This window comes from Staurois parvus, unplaced genomic scaffold (genome assembly GCF_062004578.1).
Source record: "Staurois parvus isolate SC_StPar_1 unplaced genomic scaffold, SC_StPar_1.0 ptg000235l, whole genome shotgun sequence".
Taxonomy (NCBI): domain Eukaryota; kingdom Metazoa; phylum Chordata; class Amphibia; order Anura; family Ranidae; genus Staurois; species Staurois parvus.
The window spans coordinates 171,041-196,274 of record NW_028318031.1 but is presented as its reverse complement, the minus strand read 5'-3'; the positions used below and the strand labels follow the sequence as shown (position 1 = coordinate 196,274).

General features: G+C 42.1%; 1 protein-coding gene, 3 non-coding genes and 1 pseudogene across 4 annotated transcripts; all 5 read left to right on the top strand.

The window, feature by feature from the left end:
* The first annotated feature begins 271 nt into the window (after positions 1-271).
* Positions 272-20,168, top strand: NUCLEOLIN (nucleolin multifunctional protein). Its single transcript, XM_089680077.1, has 16 exons — positions 272-430; positions 2,825-2,926; positions 6,704-6,881; positions 7,509-7,628; positions 8,281-8,373; positions 9,809-9,961; positions 10,035-10,130; positions 11,867-11,990; positions 12,067-12,212; positions 12,966-13,092; positions 16,500-16,648; positions 16,985-17,108; positions 17,286-17,407; positions 18,218-18,350; positions 19,323-19,591; positions 19,712-20,168. The coding sequence occupies exons 1-16, from the start codon at positions 413-415 to the stop codon at positions 19,777-19,779; spliced, it is 2,022 nt and encodes a 673-aa protein (XP_089536203.1). The 5' UTR covers positions 272-412; the 3' UTR covers positions 19,780-20,168.
* Positions 8,117-8,188, top strand: LOC149460063 (small nucleolar RNA SNORD82; annotated as a pseudogene).
* Positions 8,403-8,468, top strand: LOC149460062 (small nucleolar RNA SNORD82). Its single transcript, XR_016313156.1, has one exon. It is a non-coding gene; the product is annotated as a small nucleolar RNA SNORD82 (small nucleolar RNA).
* Positions 16,808-16,881, top strand: LOC149460061 (small nucleolar RNA SNORD20). The gene has a single exon (XR_016313155.1). It is a non-coding gene; the product is annotated as a small nucleolar RNA SNORD20 (small nucleolar RNA).
* Positions 17,449-17,523, top strand: LOC149460060 (small nucleolar RNA SNORD20). Its single transcript, XR_016313157.1, has one exon. It is a non-coding gene; the product is annotated as a small nucleolar RNA SNORD20 (small nucleolar RNA).
* Positions 20,169-25,234: the final 5,066 nt, after the last annotated feature.

Below are 25,234 nucleotides of genomic sequence, written 5' to 3'. Positions count from 1 at the left end.
TTAGGACCCACGTGTGCCTCTCACACAACGCAGCCATCTTGCCCTCTCTATTGACCACATGGTACATTCGCCCAAAATGGCTACAACCCCAGCCGCATCTCGCTTCCTGATAGGGCAGTGTTGCCCTCGTGCTCTAATTGGTGCGCTCTTTGCGTTCCACTGCTGCTGCTCAGCACGCCATTGGCTGCTCCTTCGGACATGCTCAGAATAGTAACCTGAGCCCGGGATGACGCCAGCCCCCTCGGCACTCTCGCATTGGCTAGCCGCCGACACGTGATAGGGAATCTTTATTAGCGCCTTCTCTAGAGATCGCCTACCAGTCGGTTTCTTGTCACAGGCCCGTTACGTCCTCCAGAAGCGGAGCGCACCCACGTGACATTCCATCCAGTGGACACGCACATCGGCTATCGACATGGTTAAGTTAGCGAAGGTAATATTTTTACGTAAAGGAGATGCGTTTGTTCTCTAAATTTTCATTTTAATATTGAATGAGTATATGCATAGTAACCGAGCGGGCGGCGGTTGGTGAATAAGGTTGGTAATAATAGATTGGTGAATAAGGGATGTGTCGGAGAACCGTGAGGGATGGCGGAGCGGCCTGACTCGCTGCTGCAGAGTACGGCAAGCCCGGGGCTGTACGCAGGCGCGGTGCTCGGTGGATGACGTCACGCGCCTTCCTTGTTAATTATTCGGTGATGGATTTGGGGCTTGTTTTATTTTCGTGGTGGGTGGCCGGGCGGTGTGGCTAGTAAGGTGGATATGACCGCGCTCGATGTGGGGGATAGAACTCTTATAGTAAGCCCTCGTGTGGTAGGTGTGCGGCCCTCTACCGGCGCCATTTTGTTTTCCCGCGAGCCGAATGTGAGACAACCTCGCGCCTCACTTCCGCTCCCCACGCAAGCTCGGTGATCCCGCGTGGCGGCTGCACGTGGTCTTGGGGCTGCCTGTTTGCTCCACGTGGCCTCCCCTGCTGAGTGTGAGGGTAGAGCGCTGCTCCCATTCTGAGGGCCCTTATCACCGAAGGGGCTTTTGGCAGGGATGGGTACAACGTGTAACAATGAGTCGCCTTTTCAGACAAGGCTGCTGCACTTCTAACACACTTGGCTAGAGTAATCAGAGCGTCACGGAAAAACTGCCGTCCTCCTCCCCCTTCTACTTTTGGAACAATTTTTTATATTTTTTTGGGGGGTTCGAGGTTTTGATGTGTTATACTCCTAAATTGCCTCAGCGGTTTCCCCCCGAAGTCCCTTCTGCCTCCTTGTCCACAACCTTCTGGGACAAATCACATGTGGGGGCCATTCACCTAGTGCAGGTAGCACATGCTCAGTGTGGAGCCGCTAGGCCTCACAGCTTACCTCCCACACTGCATGGCAACTCCAGAGTCTTGAAGGCCAGTGAGGACAGCGCTGGATACCTGGACAGGTAAGTGTCTCAAGTCAGCGGCTATGTTATTTGCAGCTGCAAACTTTCAGTGCGAAGTGATGTCTACCCCAGTGTAATGGCCTCATGCACGCTGGATGTTTTCTACAGCCCATAAACTCCCGCATGTTCTCCTGTTTGTCCATGCACACACAGGATTTAATCAGTGGTTTTTGGCTGGAAAAAACCCCCAAACTAGTGCGTTTCTAGAGGAGTTTTTTAGCTGTGTAAACGCTCCTATGCTGGTAAATGCAGCAATCCAGCGTTTTAGCTAACATTTCATTTTTTTACAAACCCACTAATGCAAAAATGTTGAAAAATGTGCGTTTTTACGTTAATTATACAGCTCAGGCTATCAGCGTTTTTAAAACGCCCAGTGTGCATGAGGACTGTAGAAGAGAAATTTTTTTTTTTTTACACTTGGTTTGACCACAGCCAGGGTGTATACAAAGTTTCGGCACCATTTTAGTCGCTGCCCCATAGTTTTTCTATTGGCACATTTTCTGAAAGCGCACCAAAATGTCTGCATGCTGCATCTTTGGTACGCTTTTTAGAATGCATGGCAGCTAATGGAAAGTCTCAACCACAATACTCCATACACCCATGCTGTGACCAAACTGCAGTGGTGTAAAGCCTCATGTACACTGCTGCTCTTGGATGTGAGTTTGGGAACTTTTGGCGTTTTTTTTTTCCAAAGCTCTAGTCATTTTTAACACTTCAGATATTAAAACAAGCCTTGCATTGTAATGCAAATGAAGGCTAACTGAAAGTTTTTGATGTATATACTTTGTATTTTGTTGAACCTCTGTTGTAGCAAATACTTTTTTGTCACCATGTGATGGCGTGTAATATCCCTATACTATGCACTTTCAATGTCACCATGTGATGGCATGTACCTTCTCTTTTTTTTTTGTGTGGAGCTTCATGTCTCTTGCTCTGAGAGGGTTTTGGTTTCTTTCACATCTTCCAACCACAATTGTTGGCAATGGGCACAAAAATGTATTTCAAGAGACAGCTGGCACTGAGGTGATGGCAGAACCAGATGGGGAATTCTGAGAGACTAGTTCCTCGCCAGATCCACCTTCCTTTTGATTGGTAGTGGGTGGATTCCAAAGCTGTTAAAAGCAGCCCAATAGTGTCTAGAATTTGCCCACTAATGTCCACGGTCAACCATAAGGACGGCAGTACTGATGGTGAACTAGTCTCTCAGCATCCCTGTCAGGCTTCACGGGCTGTCCCAAGTTCAGTATAGCATTGTTGGTTGCTAGGATGCTGGCTGCCTGCTTCCTAGGAAACAATGATGCGAATACAAAAGTTAACATTGAACTCTTTCATTGAACATATCCTTTCTTTGAATGCAGAAAATTGAGGCGCATTTAGAGTGACAAGTTTTTATTTATTGCAGGGAGCAAAAGCACAAGGTAAGCCTAAGAAGGCACCTCCTCCAAAAGAAGTAGAAGACAGTGAGGAAGATGAAGAAATGGAAGAGGAAAGCAGTGAAGAAGAGGTAACCTTCTGCAATAAATATTTGGTATAGGCTACTTCATGCTTGCACTCTTGTCAGTTTGATCAACCTATAATTTATTAAGATTCCAGTTTCATTTCACTTTTATAAGCTGGCCCAAATGATTTTCAATACCATCACCTGTAATGTGCTATAGTAACAGCTGCATGCATTAAGCGGCATTGCGTTCCTACCAACTTCCTTTCTGCTAACAGCATGGGAGAGCACACAACCCCCCTCCCCAGACCAGGTATTCAGCATACCTTGAAGTATGGATGCAGATGACTCTTCGACAGCTGTAGCTCTTCATGTACGCAGATTTCCCTGCCCTAACTTGGGATTGCTTTTTCAAAGGCATTTGACAGGAGGCTCAGGGGCCATGTATTTCGTTACTGCCTGTTAATCCTTGAAATCCTGCAGTGTAATGCACACAGTTGTGGTGTGGCCCCCTCATTCACTTAAATAGGTTGCCTTTGGTGGCAGTACCACCCACCAAAAGTGACCTGTGGTATAAATTTTGCTGCACCAGGGCAGTGTACTAATATGGTGGCACCATGAAAACTCCTCAGCTCAACCATCTGTTATCGCAGCACTGTATTTAGGTCCTAAAGTGAAGTTCCCTCCTGCTGCTGTGAAAGCTGATTGTCTGCTCTTTAAAACAAAAAAAAAATACTGGGGTGATGCCTGCAGCTGCGTCAATAGCAATCCTACAAACTTGCACAGGACCCTTCTCATAATGGAACTCAAAACACGATGCATGTGGATTGCGTATGTGTGAACCACTTCAATAGGAACACAGAAAATCTGGCCTGTCATGCAAATCTACGAGTTTCAAAACTAAACCAGAATCGCATATATGTGAACCAGGGAGCTCCATACACACCATTTTGGGATTGCTGCAGAATCTCTGATCGCAAAATGCAGGTTCAGGTGCCATTATTTTCAATTGTGCCTATAACATGGTGCTGTTTTGCCATGCCTAACCTTTAGCTGGCTTCTAGATTCAAAGCAAATTTGTGAAGCCCTGTACTTGCCTATTTTCATCCCGGTCCAGTCACGTTATCTGTATCAGCCAGTTGTGGCTAAAGGGGAAGAGGAGAGCGTGCTCCAACGGCTGATTTTTGCCTGCAGTGGTCACCCCCTAGGCTTCAATAACCTATCCATTATTGGCTCTCCCTCGTCCCCACAGCAGTGCTGGCTGACACAGGACCAGGGTCGAATGACTGTACCGTATCAGACTGAAAAATGCACAAGTATATACATCTTTCTTATAAAAGTTTTATATAGAAGATGGGCCAATTTTTAAGAATAGTTAGGTTGAGGCAGGAATTCCACTTTAAATACATTCGAGCATGTGGGAACTTGATTTGCTACTTCTGTAAAACAATGTGTCTACACACTGGTAGTTTACAGAGCACACCATACTAGACTTTTTTTTTTTTTTTTTGTGTGTGTGTTCGTCCCTTAATAGGGGTCTATAGATTGTTTGGTGACTCTACTTAACTTGGCCATAGATGATTACATTTTTCTGGGAGAACACATTGATTATTGTTAGCGGATAAAATCATAAGCAATAATCACATGAAAAATCCAACAGGCTGATTGTACCCAAGTCGTACAACAATCGAATTGGGTACAAGCAGCCTGCCCATAGATGGTTCAAATCTCGTCTGGTCCCTGCTGAACTGGCCAGGGTTTGCACCTCTATAGCTGGCTTATGTTTAGTTGAATATATTTGCCATCCTTCCTCTGCCCCCAATACAATCTACTGGACCTGTTGCAGACACTCTTTCCACCCCAGCCGAACAAATATCACACAACTCTGAATTTAGATGACTATATTCTATAGGAATATTGATTCCTAATACACTATATTGCCAAAAGTATTGGGACACCCCTCCAAATCAATGGATTTAGGTGTTCCAATCACCTCGATGGCCACAGGTGTATAAAATCAAGCACCTAGGTATGCAGACCTCTTTTACAGACATTTTGTGAAAGAATGGGTCGCTCTCAGGACCTCGGTGAATTCAAGTGTAGCACCGTGATAGGTTGCCACCTGTGCAATAAGTCCATCCGTGAAATTTCTTTGCTACTAAATATTCCACGGTCAACTGTTAAGTGGTAATATAACGAAGTGGAAGCAACTGGGAACAGCAGCAACTCTGCCACAAAGTGGTAGGCCACATAAAATGACAGCGGGGTCAGCGCATGCTGAAGTGCAGTGTACAGAAGTCGCCCACTGTCTACAGAGTCAATAGCTAAAGACCAACCTTTGTGTGGTCTTCAAATTGCCACAACAGTGCAGAGAGCTTCATGTAATGGGTTTCCATGGCCGAGCAGCTGCATCCAAGCCTTACGTCACCAAGTGCAATGCGAAGCATTGGATGCAGTATTGTAACGCCACTACTGAACTCTAGAGCAGTGGAGATGTGTTCTCTGGAGTGACAACTTGCACTTGTGTCTGGCAATCCAATGGATGTGTCTGGCGGTTGTCAGGAAAACGGTACTTTATTTACTGCCTTGTGCCATGTGTAAAGTTTGGTGGGATTAGGTGTGGTGTTGTTTTTCAGGGAATGGGCCAGGCCACTTAGTTCCAGTGAAGGGAACTCTTTTTAAAGAGTCAGCATACCAAGACATTTTGGACAATTTTATGCTCCCAACTTTGTGTGAATAGTGTGGGGATGGCCCCTTCCTGTTCCAACACAACTGCACACCAGTGCACAAAGCAAGGTCTGTTAAGACATGGATGAGCGCATATTGAGGTGGATGAACTTGACTGGCCTGCACAGACTCCTGACCTCAACCTTGTGGACAGCCTTCGCAGAAGAGTTAAAATGGAGTTCCACTCACCCTGTCAAAAAGTAAGTCCGCAGCTACAAAAACTAGCTGCTGGCTTTTAAAAAAAAAACAAAAAACAGCCACTTACCTGTATTTCAGTCCTGTGGTGTGTCCCCCACAGCTCGTTTCACTGGCCGTCCTGTATTCCAGGAGGCCGGCATCTTCAGTGTGGGCACCCGGCTGTGACAGCTTGCGGCTTCACAGCCGGGTACCTACTGCGCATGCGCGAGTAGCGCTGCTCTTAATCAATGGTCCTGTAGTCTTCATGGACCTCTCACGTGTCCCAAAAGAATACGGAGGGAGGACGCCTTCTGCTTCCGATCACCTAGGTGATCAGACCGTAAGTGGGAGCAGTTGCCTGTCAAATTTGGGTACCCGCACCCGCGCCCCCCAAAGGTGCCAATCCTTAATGGGGAGCAGTCCTTAAAGTGGAACGTCCCCTTTTGGGTGGAGCTCCGCTTTAAAGCGGTTATAGCTGCAAAGGGTGGGGAAACTCAATATTGAACCCTATGGACAAAGACTGGGATGCCATTAAAGTTGTGTTTAAAGGCAGGTGTCCCAATACTTTTGGCAATATAGTGTATATTATGACAGGAAATGTTGGGGTGGCGGGTGGTTATGCAGTCTGTCTAAAAGACTTCAGTCCACCTGGCATCAGTTTGACCACACTGTTCACTGTACTTTGTAATCTAGCAGACCTGGGCCTTCTCTTTACTCAATGTGTGTGAGGTTGCTTGGGTGGGAGAGCAGGGTGATTGTTTCCCCTAGTAAAGTTAAATGGTAAAGCATCTTTAAGCATATAAGTTATTGAAAATAGAAACCCAGTTTGGGATTGTTGCTCAAGAAAATTACCCCAGTTAACTGCAAGATCATAAACTTTTTTTTTTCTGCATAAAGTAAGCATACATTGTGACCCTGATCTATTTCTCCTCTTTATAGGTGCCAGTGAAAAATACACCAGCCAAAAAAGCAGCCACTCCAGCTAAGGCAACTCCAGGGAAGAAAGCCGCTACTCCAGCTAAGCCTGTAGCCACACCAGGAAAGAAATCTGCTCCAGCAGTGGCAAAGAATGGAAAACGTGCTAAGCAGCAAGAGAGTGAAGATGAGGAAGACAGTGGTAGGTTTATCTTGGCTTGGATTATATTGAGGCTTTGTAGGATTCTTGCAGTCCTTAACGAAGGTAAACTAGTCTTAAAATTCCCTCCACTGCTGTTTTAGTATATGCAATACCTTTTAATATTGGAACATCAGTGGCTAAGACCTGCATATGTACAATGATAGGGATTCTTGTGGACGCTGGATATATTGCTAGAATTTTTTAAAGAGATTGTAAACCCTCCCCTTGTAAAACAACCCATTCCGTTTTAAAATAGAAATAAGAGGCAAAACATTTGTGTATAGATATTCTACCCCCCTTCCTTAATCATATCATGGTGATCATATTACTCTGTACTCACCTGCACAAGTGCTAGGGGAGGAGAAACAGCAGTAAACTGAACTTCCCAGTCAAAGCCTGTGCAGGGGGAAGATGTCAGGACAAGTGTGATCATTGGGGGAAAGCAGGCTGAGTTCCCAGAACAGTTGGAGAACGGACAACAATGTGGTCTGTTTTTAATTGGAAAGCAGAGGGACTGACAGGAGCACTAGAGATTTCACACAAAGGACACAATACAAAGAGAACAGGATACTTCATACAAGTACATGGTACAGCAGGCACATATCAGGAATGTTTTTTGATTTATAGATGAAGAGGAGTCTGAAGAGGAAATGGCGCAAGTTGCCAATAAACCTGCCAAAAAACCTGTAGCTAAGAAGGAAGAATCGGAGGAGGAAGAGGAGGAGGATGATGATGAGGAGGATGATGGTATGCAAAGTGTGGACTATAGTGTTTTTAGTGGGAATATTTTGATCTGTTGGCCAGACATCTAACCATTTTAGAAGCCTTTAGCAATGGCAGCCAAAATATCAGATGAGCTGTCTGTAAGTTCATTTTTCTCAATGTTGCTCAATAGGAGTAAAAATTGAAGTGTGGGTTTATTTTCTTCCTAAATTGTAGATTCAACAGGGAACAAAATAAATGCCTTCATTGCCATCACCAGAACCATTTGGAAGACTTCACCTGGTTTAGTGATAAGTGGCATTTTAGTACTCATTTAAAACTTTGTTGTTTTTGGATAGAGTAGGGAAGGATTAGAATCTGGATTTTACGGCTACCTTAAACTTAGATTTCCCCTTGCCTTTTGTCCTGGTTTCAGCAAAGTGATGGGAAATCTCACTTTTTGTTTTTTACTTGCTTGCATTTTTAAGTATCTGTTTCACAGTATGTACTTCTGGTATAACTTTTCAAAGCTGGGCACACATGATGAATATATTGGGACTTAATACAGATTGTCTTCATGTTGATTATCTCTTTAACTGATGTGCTTTTTTTGCCTGAGAACAAGTGTATCTGCTTTGTTTAATGTTGCTAGATGGTGTAACTGAATTTGGTGTGTTAATGGAATTCTATTCTTTAGATGAATCTGAAGAAGAGAAACCTGTTGCCAAGAAAGCTCCTGCCAAAATGCCTCAAGGGAAGAAAGCTGGAAAGGAGGAGTCTGAAGAGGAGGGTAAGCTGCCTGCTGTCTTGTGAATTGTTGGCACAAATGATGAACAATTTTGGGACTTAATACTGATTTTTGATGACTGATGTTTGCTGATGTGCCATAAATGTGATAACTTTGTTTTTAAAATGCAGTGGAGATCTGTTTTTACTGTAACATTATTTATTTTTTTTTTTTTTACTTGGGTAATTGAAAAAAACCTGTCTTTCTCTTTCTTTTTCTTTTTGCGGTCTGCGTCCCCGTTTTGTAGAGATTCAACATTTTGTTGCCACCAAAACATGAATGCAGGAGACCTTATTCTAATGGGGGCACCTTTTCCTGTGACAACTGTCTGAGAGGATATCCTTCACATTGGAAAGATATCTCCTCTTCATGTTGAGGCAACATTGAAGGAAGTGAAGGGAATTCTCTGACACAGATGGTCAATAAATGGAACCCTCTCCTCTTCTATCCAACATATTTAAAAAGGGGAAAAAAGCCTTTTTGCTCTACTTAACTGCATTGCCATATTTAACCACTTCAAGTCTGGACACTTTTACCCCCTTCCTGGTCCAGGCCAATCTTCAGCTTTCAGTGCTATCACACTTTGAATGACAATTGCGCGGTCATGCAACACTGTACCCATATGAATTGTTTAGCATTTTTTTGAGACTGACAAAGCTTTATTTTGGTGGTTTTTATTCACCATTGGGATTTTTTTTTTTTTTGCTATGTAAATGAAATAGTCCAAAAATTTTGAAGTGTTTTTTCTTATAAAAATTTTGCAAATAATATTTAATCATAAATCTTGGCCAAAATGTATTCCTTTCTTTTTAGTAAAAAAAATAACCCAAATTTAGTTTATAACCAAAAATTATAATTTTTTAAACTTTTTACATTTTTGTGTTTTTTTGTATATTATGTTTTTTACATACTGTCACCCTAGCACTCTACTTTTGGGGGGTGGTTGATGATTTTTTTTTTTTTTTACACTGATCGCTTTTACACCCATAAAGGCTGTAAAAGCAATTTCTCCTGGCTGCATTCTTGCAGCCATTGAGAACTACTGTGTGGACTGTGATTGGTCACATCTTGTCACATGGTACAAGGCTGTTGTGAATAGCCTTGTACCATGTGACCTCTGTGATCATTCAGATTTCACACGTAGTAAGCAATGTCAGAAGTGACATCTTGCTTACTACTCTGCATGTGATCACTGATTGGCCAATCAGTGATCACATGATTGGGACCGCGCACAGAGTACAATGATCAGTGTTCCACGCTCCCAGGGGGCGGGAGGCCATTTATAAACTGACACCCGACACTGCGTTGCCACCGTCCGGCCGTTTCTATACAACGGCTGGATGGGAGGGGGTTAAATAAGATTTTCTATTGACCTCATTTTACAAAAGTGTGAGGATTTTTGGTTACAATACGCAATAAACTGTTTTTGAAATGTCAGACTCTGATGAAGAAGCAATGGAAGTGACACCAACTGTTACTAAAGGAAAAAAAGCTGGTCCTGCCAAAAAAGAGGAATCTGAAGAGGAAGAGGATGACGAGGAGGAGGAGGATGATGATGAAGATGACGATGAAGAGGAAGATGATGATGATGGTATGTTCTATTTAGTATGTTGCATCTTGTATAACAGATAGCAGAGAAAACTACTAACTTCTGTTCTCTTCAGAGGGCCCAAAAGACTCTGCAAAACGCAAAAAAGAGATGCCTGAGAGTAAAGGTGCTCCTGAAGCAAAGAAGCAGAAAACAGAAGGTGGAAATGAAGGTATTTTGTTTTGTAAAGCACAAAGTTTTTATTTTAGCAGAATAACTTTTTTTTTTTTTTTTTTTTTCTTGTGCAAGGGTAATTTCTAAGCAAGTTTATATAAAACTGTTTAACCCATTTTTGCTCCTGCTCTTACTGTACAACAGTGGCAGCTGTACAGTAAAAGCTTTTTTATATTTTATATATATATATATATATATATATATACATACTTTACCTGGAAATTGAGCGTTTGTTTTCATTAGTTTTTTGCTGAAAACAAAAACGTTCATACATTTTAATTTTCTTAAAACATCTTTAGGGTTTCATGTGCAATTTTTATGTACAAATGTGAACACAATTTAAAAAAATTGGCTTTGGAAGTGATGCATTTAGGAAGCGTTACTCTAGGCAGGGCAGGGGGATGTATGCTGGACTCTTGGTTTTCTGGCACCTATAGACCTTGTCGTGTACTATGCATATCCAGAGATTAACGAAAATGTCAGGAAATCCATATTGGCTGTGTGCATTCCAGTTGAGAATTCTCACCTGGCAATATAATGGCCCTTCTGGGGTACAAGTGTCAAGAAAATTTCCATTGGAGTTTTTCTTTTGTCAGTAATAAGTCTGCAAGTCTAAATTTTCCTTTAGATTTTCCAAAACATATGCGGTCAAACCTAGACTCAGTTTGTATGCAGTCAGGAAGGCTGTTGCATGTCTTGAAGGTAAATGTAAAGGAAATTGAACAGGAAAGTTGTGTAATGTATGGCCAGCTTTAGCCTCTGTTCTGCAGTTGCCATGGTGCTGCGCGTGTGATTGGTTATAACACCAGCCTTTGAATGGCTTGACAGTTTGGTTGAAAGATGCAGGTAACTGTGACAGTTTATCATGAAATGCTCTGAATGTCATTTATGTGAAACTGTTAAATCGGTGTGTGTATATCTCTGCTTTAAGTTGTGTTCGTATAGTACAGGGGCGGGCAAACTTTTTGACTTGAGGGCCGCAATGGGTTCATATATTGGACCCGGGGGCCGGACCAAGAGTAGATGAATGATGTCTATGTATGAATTAATATAAATTAAATTAAAATTTGTAACATTAAATGTTTAGATTAATTTAAGGTAGAAAAGCATAAAGAGTTATTTTACAAAACTTTTATGCCCCCCACTAGCTGCTGGCCGGCCCAGCCACTACCATGCCATCCATAGTAAGTATAGTAATATTCCCCCATAGTAAGCATAGTAATTGATCCCCCTATAGTAATTGATCCCCCCTATAGTATTTCATCCCCCATATTACTATTCCCCCCCCCCCCCCCCCCCCCCCAAGTAGTAAGCCAAGTCCCCCGTGTCGATTTACTTACCTTTGCTCCGCGCGGTCCTCTCGCCGTGTTGCCGCGCCGTTCCGGTCTTCAGGGCGGACTGTGAGAGGAGCCTAGCTCCCCTCACGTTCGTCACGCTGCCCCACCTACACACATCCTGACAGCCAATGTTTGCCTGCCCTGGCTGTTTTTTTTTTTTTTTTTATCACGCTCCGTGGGCCAGATTAAAAGGTCCGCCGGGCTGTAGTTTGCCCCTTGCTGGTATAGTAGCATAATAGCGTTCCCTTGGGTCTCTGGGACAGATAATGAAGCTGAAATTCCTGCTTTACATGCTAATTCTATTCAATCTTGGCCATCATTTCAAATTCATGCCATATTTGCTAATGTGTATTTGATATTTCTGGTTAAAATATTGTTTTTGACTCCTTTTTGCTAGGTTTGTCAGTATTTGTTGCAAATCTGAATTCTGCAAAAGATTTTGATGAAATTAAAAATGCTCTGAGGGAGTTTTTTTCTAAGAAGAACTTGCCAGTGCAGGATGTTCGGATTGGAGCCTCCAAGTAAGTATTTCTTAAGATAACGTGCTGAATATGCACCCTGTGCTGCAGCTCCTTCACTTTTCCATCTCTACTGCAGGAGGTTTGGCTATGTGGAGTTTGCTACTGCGGAGGAAGTGGAAAAAGCCCTGAAATTAAGTGGAAAGAAGGTTCTCGGTTTTGAGATGAAAATAGAGAAGGCCAACACTCCTGCAGAGAAAACAAAAAATGCAGAGAACAAAAAAGGTATCTTGTCGTCCCATATAGTACTTTTTGTTTTAAATTGATCCATTGGCTAGTTTTTAAATGTTTCACAATATGATTACATATTAAATGTACACATCTAGCCTAATGGCAAGCAAGAATAGATCCTGTGTATCTTTTGGATTCTAATTGACTTTAATTTACAGAGTTTCACAATCCATGGCTTAGTCAATTACTGCTCACTCTTTGTTCCCTTTATAGTGATGCTGTTATTGGGGGGACCAAAAAGATGTTGGCAGCCTGGTTGTTATGCTGACACACTGTTTTTAATACTTACTCACCAGTTTTAATAAAGTGAGCAGATAAGGAAGGTTGGGGTTCAGTCAAGCCTATATTTGCATCCTTGTTTCAACAATAGCTTCAGTTTCCTCATAAGTAAAGTTTGCAGTACTAGAGGAAGATAATAGTAGCTTCTTCGTGGTGCATGTTCCAAAGTCGTAGAAATGTAGGCCTGATGTGTTCAGTTAGCCCTTCACAAAAGGTTTGTTCTGTGAGTTTAAATAAACGTTGCATTTCAGTAGTTTTCTAGAGCTATACCTGCATTCTAGTCTGCAGTGAAAATCGTTGAATTTTCAAAGTGGGGCTGGTCTAAACTGAATGTAGCAGAACTCCAAGGTGGTGGTCCTGGAGCTGCTTATTTTTCCAGATGGGTTATCTGAACAAAATTTCAATTTAATGAAAATATTTTTAATACTTAAATGTGTGTAACTTCATAAGACTCGCTTCTAATCTTAGAGAGAGATGCACGAACTCTGTTTGTTAAGAACATCCCCTATAGCACAACTTCAGAGGATTTGCAAGAGATTTTTGAAAATGCCAAAGAGATCCGTCTTCCAACTTCAAAAGATGGTGCTAGTAAAGGGTAAGTAGATCCATGCTGTTTTTGACTGCCTGCAAAAGAATTTGCACATTTAAGTGTTCGTAAACTGCAGGAAAAGTGTCCCCTGCAACTTAATGTCATAATATGCTAGTATGCACTGCATACTATCACATTATGTAAAGATTATCTTAAAACAAAGCCCTCCAGTGGGGCACTGTCACCACTGCTGAGGCTTCTATGTGGAACTAAATCTCCCTTGAGGCATTGCAACATTACAAAACTGACAGTTACAGCTATGACTTGCAGAGGCATGATGGAACATGTAGTCCTGCAACAGCTGGAGAGCTTCAGATTGCCTACCCCTGCTTTAGAGGCAGTCTCCAGGCTTACTTTTGATTATACAGTGTAATGTTACTAGTGCTTATGAAGCGCTTACATTTTCTACTGCAATATTCCATTATTTGGACTACAGGCTAGCAAGGACTTTTTGGGACTGTTGGTAATGCCAATGCAGCTAGAGACCTACCCCAGCTTTTTTTTAAATATATTGGAGAACAATCGGGGTTCTGGTCATACCCTATCTGTCTTTCTGAAATTCTATTGTGTACAGTAAAGGTCATAGAAGAAACTGGTCTGTGCATAAGATGGATTTATATATAAGCAGGTGAGAATAATGTAGCTGTAATGAAGAGGCTGGTATCACAGGTCTGCCTAAATGGTTCGGTTTTACAATTTTAACCATGCCAAAGGGTATTTCATCGACCTTTCTTTGTAGACAACTTGTCTACAATCCTACTTGGCCTCAGTTAACCACTTGGTGCCCGCCCATAATGTACTGCAGACAGGCAGCCACTGTAGGCAAAGCAACATAACCGTACATCGCTGCCTACTTCTGAGTTTTGGGCATGTGCATGGCATCCCCTGGCCAGCACCCTCTGTGATTTTACACAGCGGGAGCCTGTGAGCAAATCCCAGCTGGGACCTGCTGATCACCAGTGTACAATCACAGCCCAGAACTGTGTTTACTATCAACAGAGGGATCGATCTGTTTCGCATCCGGGATGAGAAACTTGGAGATCTATTAAAAGCAGCACACATTACACATAGCTGGACACACAACCCCTTGATCGCGCTAGATGGTAACCCCCCCTCCCATCCAGTGTCATTGGTACAGTGACCATGTATAATATCACTGTATTAATATCAGTGGCAGTTGGTCAGTTCCCCCCAGTTTCAAGATTGCCACACTATTGCAATCCCCAAGTTGCTGATCACTGCATCAGACAATGCTGATCAGACATGTAGCACAATACATTTTGGCCAAAAGTTTTTTTTTTTTTTTTTTTTTTGTTTTTTTGTTTTTTTCTTCAGCCTTGAGCAGTACAGCAAACTGGGTTAAAGCAGGCAGCTTTGTTGCTTCCTCACCCTGTGTTTAACCCTTTAGTCTAGGTTCACACTAAATTTTTTTGCTTTGTGCAGAAATGCACAGCAGTCCATTTAACATGATTTCCTATGGGACATATTCCAGGAGTGTGGACATTTTTTTGAAAAAACTACTTGTCCAAGGGAATAAATCTGTGTCCCAATCTACTTGTCCCTCATGACAATCTACTAGATATTAAAAAAAATATTAACCAAAAGCATATTTAAATCAGAGGTGGCTATTAGGAATGTTTTAAAAACAAAAGGTGTTTTATGATGACTTAAACATTTTAATATTTTTAACATTGCACTGTTTATCCTCTCCTCCTCCTCCTTGCCTGTCTCCAGCACTGCACTAGGGGACTAGCAGAGAGACCTTGCCGTGTAATGAGCACTGATTGGGTGCTCATCATGAAAGGGGAGTTGGGCTTATCCTTTATCCCTTTCACTGCCAGAGCCATTTTTGCATTTTTTTTTTGCGCAAGATTAAAAAAAAAAATTTAGGCCCTGAAGTTTACACACAACCCCGAAACATGATATATTTACTGAAATCAGAGACCTTAGAGAATATAATCGTGGCAATTCCATTTTTTTTTTTGTCGCATATTGCAAATTTTCAATAAAAAATAAGTTAATTTTAGGGCACAAAAGAGCAATAAATTACCCTATTTTTTTTGTAAAATAGAAGACTGGGTTGCATCGAGCAAATAGATATCCAACTTGTCAAACCTTAAATTTGCATGCACTCGTGAAATGGTGACAAACTTCAGTATCCTAAATTTTCTATAGGTGACGCATTTAAAGCCCCTTCTAGGTCGTCTGTATAGTGTTGCAGAGGTCTTGGTCTAGGATTATTGCTCTCATTCTGACTTGTGCGACGATTATGTAACATGTATAGCAATCGGCGTTTTCATGCATAAGCGCCCCAGCCTGTGCTTTTTATGTTTGCACGTGCATATATGTGGGGTGGCTCAATTTTTTGGGAGGTGGGGTGTTGTATGCTTGTGTGCAACTTTCATTTCAGTTAAAAAAAAGAAAATTGCCACATAGGGGACACTGTCCCCTATGAGATGAAAAAGAGTTGTGACAGGTTCTCTGAGGCATCCAAGGTCTAAAAGACCCTGCATGTCTCCCCTCTGCTCCCCTGAATTTAATGCAGTGCACATCGCACATCACTTGGCAAGTTGAGTTTTTGGTTCTATAGTCTTCAATGGAGACAATGCTGTAAAGCATGTAGTGCATTTTTTCGTAAGGGGTTTTTTTTTTTTTTTTTTTCCTGCCTAGCAACTAGAAAAAAAACACTTGTACAAAAACACACCGCAAAAAGCACTGCAGAAACGCAAACTGCATAGGTGTGAACCTAGCCGTAGACCCAGCAGAAGCATGCAGTTGCTGAGCACTTAGTGGCCCCAATTACTTGGCTGTGTCACTATTAGCAGGCAGTAGTACTCGCCAAAAGCAACAGGGATTAATTCCTGCTGCTGCATGTGTACATCTTTTTGCTGCTGCCTCAGTTAAAGGGGGTAGAGATTAAAAGCAATCAAGGGCTCAATTACAAGTGCAGGATGTACTGTTCCTCTGAAAAGTGATCCGGGTGGTGAGGAGGCAATATGTTGCCTTCTGTACCACCTGATTTTAAACCCATGATTGCTGCGCAATACGCATGATTGCAACACGGTAATGTGGCAATTAGAGGTTTAAATCGGGTGGTGACACTGCCTGTTTGACTTCTCCCATGTTTTCAGGTAGGTCTCAACCTCAAGGTTAATGTACTGTTTAGTGCAGGATTCGGTTTATAAAGGAATCCCCTTGCAAGATCTGTGGCCAGATACAGATGCATGTTTGTTGGTGAGCCACAAAAAAAAACCCCAAACAGATAACGACTACATTTAATTGTTTAACATTCCTAGTGCCCATTTTTTGTCCCATCTAGACTTGGGCATATGTTTACAGTCTTGTGTATGCAAATAAAACAGTAATAACCAGATGCATAGCATGTGCTTAAATGCGTAATTGTATACCCTTAGGATTGCCTATGTGGAATTCAACACTGAAGCTGAGGCAGATAAAGCTATTGAAGAAAAACAAGGTACAGAAGTTGAAGGCCGTTCTATCTTCATAGATTACACCGGAGAAAAGAGTCAAAATTCTGGAGGCAAAAGAGGACCACCAGGAGGTTTGTGATGTGTAAAATTTAGCTACTGTCTATTAAAAGTAAAACTAATTTTATTACAATCCTGTAATTCCAAGCTTCAGGTGAAATCTGAAGTTGCTTGAACAATTGCATTATTTTACACTTGTTCACATATGGGTTTTAGACCTAATAGTTTAAGGCTGGAAATGATGACTGCTAACTCAGAATAATTATGGTGAAATAACATTTTACAAGATAGTCAAGTTCTGATCCAGCTTTTCATAGTCAATATACAGACAAAATGTTGATTGGTGCTGCTGCATAAACTGCCTACTTGCGTTTCTGTAACTATGAATGTGACCTACAATTTTCTTTTAGGTGAGTCGAAGATAATTGTTGTGAATAACCTGTCATATAATGCAAATGAAGACAGTTTGCAAGAAGTTTTTGAAAAGGCAACTTCTATTAGGATACCACAGAATAATCAAGGCCGGCCAAAAGGGTATGTATATAGACTGTTATTGTAAAATGTTTTTGTATCTAGCAATATTGTAGAAAAATAATGCATGTGTTCTCATGACTATTTGAATGGGTACACTGTTTAAATGTGACATTGTGAAATGTAAAAAAGGAAAGGTTTCTTCAATATGCTAATTTGAAACCATGTTTACACTTGCAGGTTTGCCTTTGTTGAATTCCCTTCTGTAGATGATGCAAAGGATGCAATGGAGTCCTGTAATAATACAGAGATTGAAGGAAGAACGATAAGACTGGAGTACTGCCAGTCAGGAGGATCACAAGGTGGGAATGGTGTTGCTTTAGAGTTGCCAATAAGTTTAGGCTGGAAATGATGAGGACTGTATCTGAATACCTTTGATGAAACAAAACGTTCTCTAGATAGTCAAGTACTGATCCAGCTTTAACCCCCATAGAGACAGCTTTGTTTGCCATCATCCAGCCCTTGAGGTATAATTCCTGCCACCAATAATTGGGCATAATTCCTCCCACTGGCACCAATGTTAAGGTACTATTTCTCCCTGTAGTACCAAAGATGGGGCATTGTTTGCTCCTACTGGGCACAGTCCAGCTCTCCTAAGGTCTGAAGGACCGTCAACTGGCCCTTGGTTAGAAAGTGGAGAACCCCCCCCCCCCCCCCCGCCTTTTTAAAGGATGCGTTCGCTCCCTTTTTTTTTTTTTTTTCCCCCCTATGAGGTTCCCCTGTCTTGTAAGGAGCTTTCATCTAATTCAGGTGTTGGCACTTTGGGTTAGACAGCTCCTGGTTCTATCTTGGATCTGTCATTGACTGTTTCCCACTCGGTTGGACTGCTTTTGTATATTACAAATATCTAGAAATTATTGCATTTCTGTGTCCCCCAATGAGCAATGTCAAAAATATTTTGGTAGTTTCCTTCAAACGTTCTTTTTTTTTTTTTTCCAAGTCCATTAAAAAAAAAAACATACAAGACATTCATGATTCGTCTTTTGCATACTCTTTAAAAACGTATAACTTGGATCAATGGGGTGCAGAGATGTTCTGACTAAAAATGGCATATAAGTTTGCTTTTAATTGCCCTGCAGTTGTGTAAATTACTTTTTTTGCTTTTGTCTTAGGATCTAATCAGTCAAAGACACTTTTTGTCAAAGGACTTTCTGAAGACACAACTGAAGAAACCTTAAAAGAGGCTTTTGACGGCTCTATAAATGCAAGGATAGTAACAGATCGAGACACTGGAGCTTCAAAGGGGTGAGTAGTAAATCTTAGGCTGTAGCTGCTGGCAAAAATCCAATGCCTGCATACAAGATCTTTTTATGGGTTTTGCGTACCTTCTCTTTGAGCTCTGCCCTGCCAGCTTCCTGTGGCAGTGATTGGATTCGCAAGGGAAGGATAGAAAGTGCACTGCTAGCCTAAAGTTGCCCCTCAAATGAGGAGTGAATGGCTTCTGTGCAACATATTTAAAGGAGTGAAACATTTAAGCATCTGCAGTGGTTTTATGAAAGTACTGTTTGGTAATCTAGATAATTTTTCACTAATGTTTAACTTTGAGGCCCAAAGGCATGCTTTTGACAGAAGGTACCGAACAAGTGTTGACTCGGGCTGAAATACACTTGCCTGACATTTTATTGTGGGCTAACAGTGCCTTTGTTGCTCTCAAGGCCCAAACTGTGTAGTCCAGCTGTGCCCAGTTTCATTGCTGAACTATTGCCCATCCCACATCCCTCTTTCCATAACAAGGTGGAGGGGGGGGGGGGTCTAGGTAATTTCGAGAAATGCCCGTTTTTAACGTGCAAAAAATTGGATGGTTATAAAAGGGGTTAGGTAGACTTGCTGGATAATTTCTCACATGTATATACTAACGTGTTGCAATGTATGAAATGACTGCCTTTTTCAGTGTAAAACACAAGTTCATTTCTGATAGGCCATTACACTATTTCTAGCTATAGTGAGAAGCACGATATTGTGCTGAATCATTGATAAAGGTCTGATTTATTCACTTCCTAGTTTCAGATATTTCAGTTATCTTATGTCAATACATGCCTCATGCTGAATTTTATTCACTCGGATATGTTCTATCCTTTTTTGTTAAAGTTTGCATATACAAACAGATTAAACATAAAATGTTTGGAAATAGTGGTAAATCCTTTCTACCTGTAGCTCTAACTTCAATTTCAGATTATTGCCCACTGTTTATTTTTTTTTATTTTTTCTTCACATCAGATTTGGCTTTGTAGATTTCTCCACTGCTGAAGATGCTAAAGCTGCGAAGGAGGCAATGGAGGATGGGGAGATAGATGGAAGTAAAGTTACTCTAGATTTTGCAAAGCCTAAAGGTGAAGGTCAGCGTGGTGGCCGTGGAGGTTTTGGTGGCAGAGGAGGTGGACGTGGAGGTTTTGGTGGCAGAGGAGGTGGCCGTGGAGGTTTTGGCGGCAGAGGAGGTGGCCGTGGAGGTTTTGGCGGCAGGGGCGGAGGACGTGGAGGTTTTAAAGGTAAGATGGGCATAAATCTTTCTAGTTGGTCTGAAACAGCAATGCGGTTGTAGGCTTTTGTGGATTTTTTTTTTTTTTTTTTCCCCCTCCTAATCCCTTCATGTTTTTTTTATTTTTTAGGTAGAGGAGGTGGAGGATTCAGAGGTGGAAACCAAGGCCAAGGAAAGAAAATCAAATTTGATGACTGAAGAGTTTTATTCTTGTCTCCTTCAAATTTCAAGCCATCTCCCTTAACTGTAAGGACTCTGAGAGCTGAAGGGGGCAATGAAATTCCCCTCAACCTATCATCTAGCTATGGCAGAGCCTTCTGTGTGGACATTCCAGTGTGGAGACATACCTTTTCCTGTTAACATCTGGACACCGAGTCATTTCATGGAAGATGTGTGACTGCTTGACTGTCCTTACAGACTTTTTTTTAAAGAAGTGTGTGTGAAAGAAGAAACTGTCCTGAAGTTGTCTGTTTTACTCACTGTACAATTTTTTTCCTACAAATCCTGTAGTATTTTGCTATAAATGCAGAATGTTAATGGTTTGTGCTTCAGCCGCTGTCTTCAGATTAAAGGACCTCATCTGGTTACATATTTTTTACATATTACATATTTTAACATTTTAAATGTTCTGTTTTACAAATGTCAGGTCTGTAATGCAGTGTTATAATTCTGATGAAATGGTGTACTTGAAACCTTAGTGTTCAGAGCGGTTTGTCCCCACTAAGGAGGTTTCTTAACACTTTGTTATGGTGACACTCATAAGCCTTCAAAGCCTAATTCCAACTTGTCCTGTGAGAATCAAACCCAGAGGCAGGTCAGCTAACACCTCTGAAAACCCTTTGGTGTGAAAGGTGAGTCCCCCACGTACCTGTTTTGTGGCTGTTTGGAAATCTGGACAGGTCTGTAGCTAGGTTGCCTCCCTGGTAGAGCTCAGGATGCTCCTTTTTAGCCAACAGACTAACTCTTTGGGGTTGATTTTATTAAAACTGATGAGTGCACAATACAGTGCAGCTGTTCATGGTAGCCAATCTGCTTCTAACCTCCGCTTATTCAATTAACCTTTGACAAGAAAACCTGGGCACTGATTGGTTTCTATGCAGAGCTGCAGCAAATTTTGCACACCATTTAAATTAACCCCTTTTTGACTTTCTCTGTTCTTGTGCTGCTGTACAACAATGCAACTTCTCAGGAATTCTGGGACTCCCTGTCCAAGTGTATCTGGTACTTCCTTTGAGGGGACTTCTGATCTACAAGGTACTGGCTGTTGTCTAACTTGACAAAGACCTGGCCCCTCATGCCTTTCAAATTCATCTGCTGCTTGGGCCCTGTCCACTCCAAGTGGGGTTTTTTTCCATGTCATCGCCATTGTAGATTTCTCAGCCTCACCTGAAGAGGGTCTGTTTTTTTTTTTTTTTTTTTTTCTGGCCCTTGGCAGTCAAAACCCTTTTGAATACCCTAACACAAGCCTTTGGCATATGTACTCACAGGCTATGCTGGTTATGGATATCTTTCATTGACAGATGAGCCTAGTCGGCCTCAACAATCTAAAAACCCCACACCCGGTTATCAGATCCTTAATTAACAGGCTTCATCTTTTCTCTTCTCTAGACACTGCTTGAGGGGAAGTGGTATCTGAGTGACATATCTAAATGGTCTCTAGTAAATCCTGCCATGACCCATCGACTTATTCTGCTGAATGATGTGTTCTTCCCCCCCCCCCATCCCCCACTCTGGGGGACTCCAGTTGCTTTGGGTTTCCCCTTTGTTCCCCAGAAAAGATGATTTTCTCCTTGTCAGGGCATCCCACTGTTCCAACTTTATTCAGTTGGATTCTGCTGGATATAAGGGTTTCCAGAACCTTCAGGTCCAGGAAAGTTTGGGACTCCTCCCTGTGACAGGACAAGTGGCAAGGACAATGCAGAGTAATGCTGTCGGCTGCACTAGCATCTCTAGAGAATGCATTGACCTCCTGCTCTCTGCTGATGCTGTGTAGCAAAAGAAATTTGCACAGTGGAGTTCTCCGCATCTTTAATGGTATAAAGAAATCACTGAAGGGCTCTGGGCTTCTAAGTGTTGCCAGAGATTTTGTGGGGGCCAAGTTACTTGGAAATGGCTCTTTGTGGCTGATTACCATAGAATGTTTACGGTCCTCTGTTCTGCCCCCTTTCAGGTGGATGTTCTAGCTGTGTGGCTAAGGTTCATATCCCTTCCTTCATGACATTGGATGCTTTGTTAGGCCATGGGGCATAAGTAAATTCTTAGAGCCATGTTCTGTTAAGGTAAGGGAGATCTTCAAAGTTCTCTTGTCTGGCCCCAGAGATACTGGTGGATGGTTTATTCATCCTTTTCTGTTCTAGTGTATCTTTGCACCAGTCTAGGGTGGTGTTATATTGTTCTTTCATGCCTATCCCCTTTTGTGCAACCCTACCCCCCTTTTCTTTTTTTTTTTCCCCCCCCCTCTTCTAGGTTGACCATGGTTTGGCCTACCTGAAGTTTCTATGTGTCATGCTGCCACTTTCAGATGAATGGATAGTGGCCATAAAAGCAGGTTCCTTTTTACTCAGGCAAGCTTCAGTTTTGAGCTACAGTCCATAGGTAATGGATGTCTGTGGAGTCTAAAGTTTTCTCAACTGCGTGTGTGTTTTTTTTTTTTCTCTTCTCCCCCCCCTATTCTGTTCACACATGCTGGGGTATTGGGAGAGCATTATGAAGGGTGTACTGTAAGGATGCTATTCTGCACTGGACCTGGTGGACAGTGATTTGCTAGGATACTTGGTATCTGGTTACCTTGCAGGTAGGTGTGCTGTATATGCCCAGAATGGTGCTCTGTTGTGGGGGAGCTGTGTCCCTGAAGTTCTTTGCAGGTGTGTGCATCATATGGTTGAATGTTAGTCTTAAAAGGTTCCTGCAGCTGGATGCAGAGTTCTGCCAGTGCTGGTTGAAATATGAGATTTGCCTGGTATGCTGGCCAATGCTTAAATTGGAACTTCACTTTCTAAAGCAACATGGACTATTTCTAATCCTTATGCTGCTAGCATTAGTAAATGGGAAAATATGTCACTTGTGTTTAACTTTTTCTGTATTCCTTTTGGTTTCTATGCCTAGGCAAATGTCATACATCCCAGGAGGGGGAGGGTTTCCGGCTCAGCCAGTGCCTGAGTGAAGAACAGATGGATTCCAAGAAGTAACTGCTATATGATTTATTTGCTATGACTCAAGGTGGCCACTGCCAGAAATGCCAGGAGGTATCTTTCAAAATGATTTTTTTGAGCAAAATAAAGCATGGAGACATGGATGGAGAAGTTTGTTTTTTGATTTTTTTTTTTTAATGAATTGTATAGCATTTGTGGTACTCAGATGCAGTGTAGTTCCACTTTAACCACTTGCCCTCCTAAAGGATTTATCCCCCTTCCTGACCAGGTCTTTTTTTTTTTTTTTTTTTTTTTGCATTACGGTCCTGCATTACTTACGATTCTTTTGGTGGTATTTGATCGCCTGTACATAATAAATATAATATAAATATATATATTTATTATTTTTTTTTTTTTAACCAACAATTCTGAGGAAATATTTTTGACTTTTTGCTATTAAACATGTCAAATTGTCATAATCTGGGCCAAAATGTATTCTACATACCTTTTTTCTAAAAAAAAAAAAAAAAAAAAAATCAAATACATGTAAATTGGTTTATGTGAATGATGGTGTTTGCAAATGGCGGTATAGATACTGGTTTTTTTTTTTTTCGTTTACTAGTAATGGTAGTGATCGGTGACTTATAGTGGGATTGTAGCAGTCATTGTGACACTGGGGGGGAACTGACTAGCAGAAAGGGGTTATATTTTTATATTGTGTTATTTTGCACGCCCGTGCTGCCAAAGTAGCAGTATTTCTGGTATAGTGCAGTCAAAGTGGTTAATGTTCTGTTATCGTATGGCTGTGCTGTAATGGAGTACCATCCAACTGGTTTGGAAGAAGCAGGACCATGCAGGTGTGGTGCTCTAATTGGGCTGTTCCACTTTTAATAATGCCCCACTTGGGCACACGTGTACACAGCATGTATTGCCATGGGGGGGAGGGAGGGTTAAGGAAAGCTTTCAGGGATTCTCATTGGGTTGCAGTGCCTGGGATACAAACCTGCGTGCTCTAATTTACAAGAGGATGAGGTGTCAAGTGGAACATTCTCTGGATGTTGGGGTCTGGGGTTGTCTGACAAAAAATTAATCACAGTGGGCTTCCTAGTTTTTAACTGCTTTCGAAGGCCTCTTCTCCCAAAGTTACTGGATTTGCCTTGTGGCAGCTGCTTGAAGCATCACACCTTTTCACTAACTTCTGGTCCCAAGAAGTCACGTCATCTTTTGAGATGAAAGTGGTTTTCTTTGGCACAGGCATGATAACCCCTTGAAACCAGTTTTCCAGTGCTGCACAGAAGCTCTCAGCTTTTATTCCAACCTATTTATGGTTCCTAATCTAAATGAAAATGTCCAGTCAATTCTGGACCTAAAGGGTCTCAAATTCATGCAGAAATTCAGCATGGGTTCTACCCAATCAGTGCCTGCTTCACTTCATCAGGGGCACTTTCTGGTGTCTGTGTATATCAAGGATGCCCACCTACACATCCAAATATCCTAGCCTCACCAGTTTGCAGTAGAGGACTGCTACTTGTTTGTGGCATTGGTGTTTTGGCTTTCTGTGGCTTCTGGAGTGATTACTAAGGTGTTGGTTCTGGGATTGAGGACCTGCACCATCCTCATAGTGGGGTACCTGGCTGATCTACTTCTCAGAGCAAAATTCAGTGCTTGGCTTTAAATGCCCATAAGGCAGTGCAGGTCCTGGAGCTTTTCACTTGAATACTAAAACATCAGCAGTCTGTCTTGATTCTGCCACAATGTCTTGAGTAGTTAAGCTTAGTCCTAGATATGGTGCAGGGGAGGGTGTTCCTTCTGAATGAGCAGTTCCTGTCCCTACAGTCTCAGGTGAGGCCTCTGCAGTGTTCCGCAAGCTATGTTTGCAAGAGGGTATTGGGATAGATGGTAGACACTCACTCCCCCCATGTGATTATACACCAAGTTTCAATATCGTGCCAGGACTCTCCAAGACTAGATTGCCTCTGGACTGGTAGATCTCCATGCAGATGCTGGAAAATCTTTCCTTGCCTGGAAGGTTTTGATGATTACCAGCTTGCTAGGCTGTTGTAGGAGTTCTTGAAAACCAGTCTGTTTAGTGAGCATGGTCATTTGGAGGAACAGAGGTTACCAGTCACCTTCCTTGAGTTTGAGCTGCTTTAACTGGCTCTACAGTATTGCTCTGCCTGTCTTTGGGGGCTGCTCATCAGTTTACAGTTGGGTAGTGCTTGGTGTGGAAGATTAGTAGGCAGGCCTTGTTAGCCGTCAACTTAAATCTGGGCCCATCACCTGGAGGTGTTCACAGGGATTTGTTTGTAGTGGGGACCATCAGGGCCAGGGGTTCTTTGGTGTTTGCAGTGATGACTCTATTCCTCCACTGCAGCTTCTTCCTCAACGTTTGTACAAGAAAGCCGCAGGCTAATTTGATCTGATTGCACCAGCATTTCCAAAAAAACATGGTATGCAGAAAATGTAAATCTGCTGGCAAATTTGCTGACCCAAGGTCCAATCTTCCATCCTGCTTAACGGTA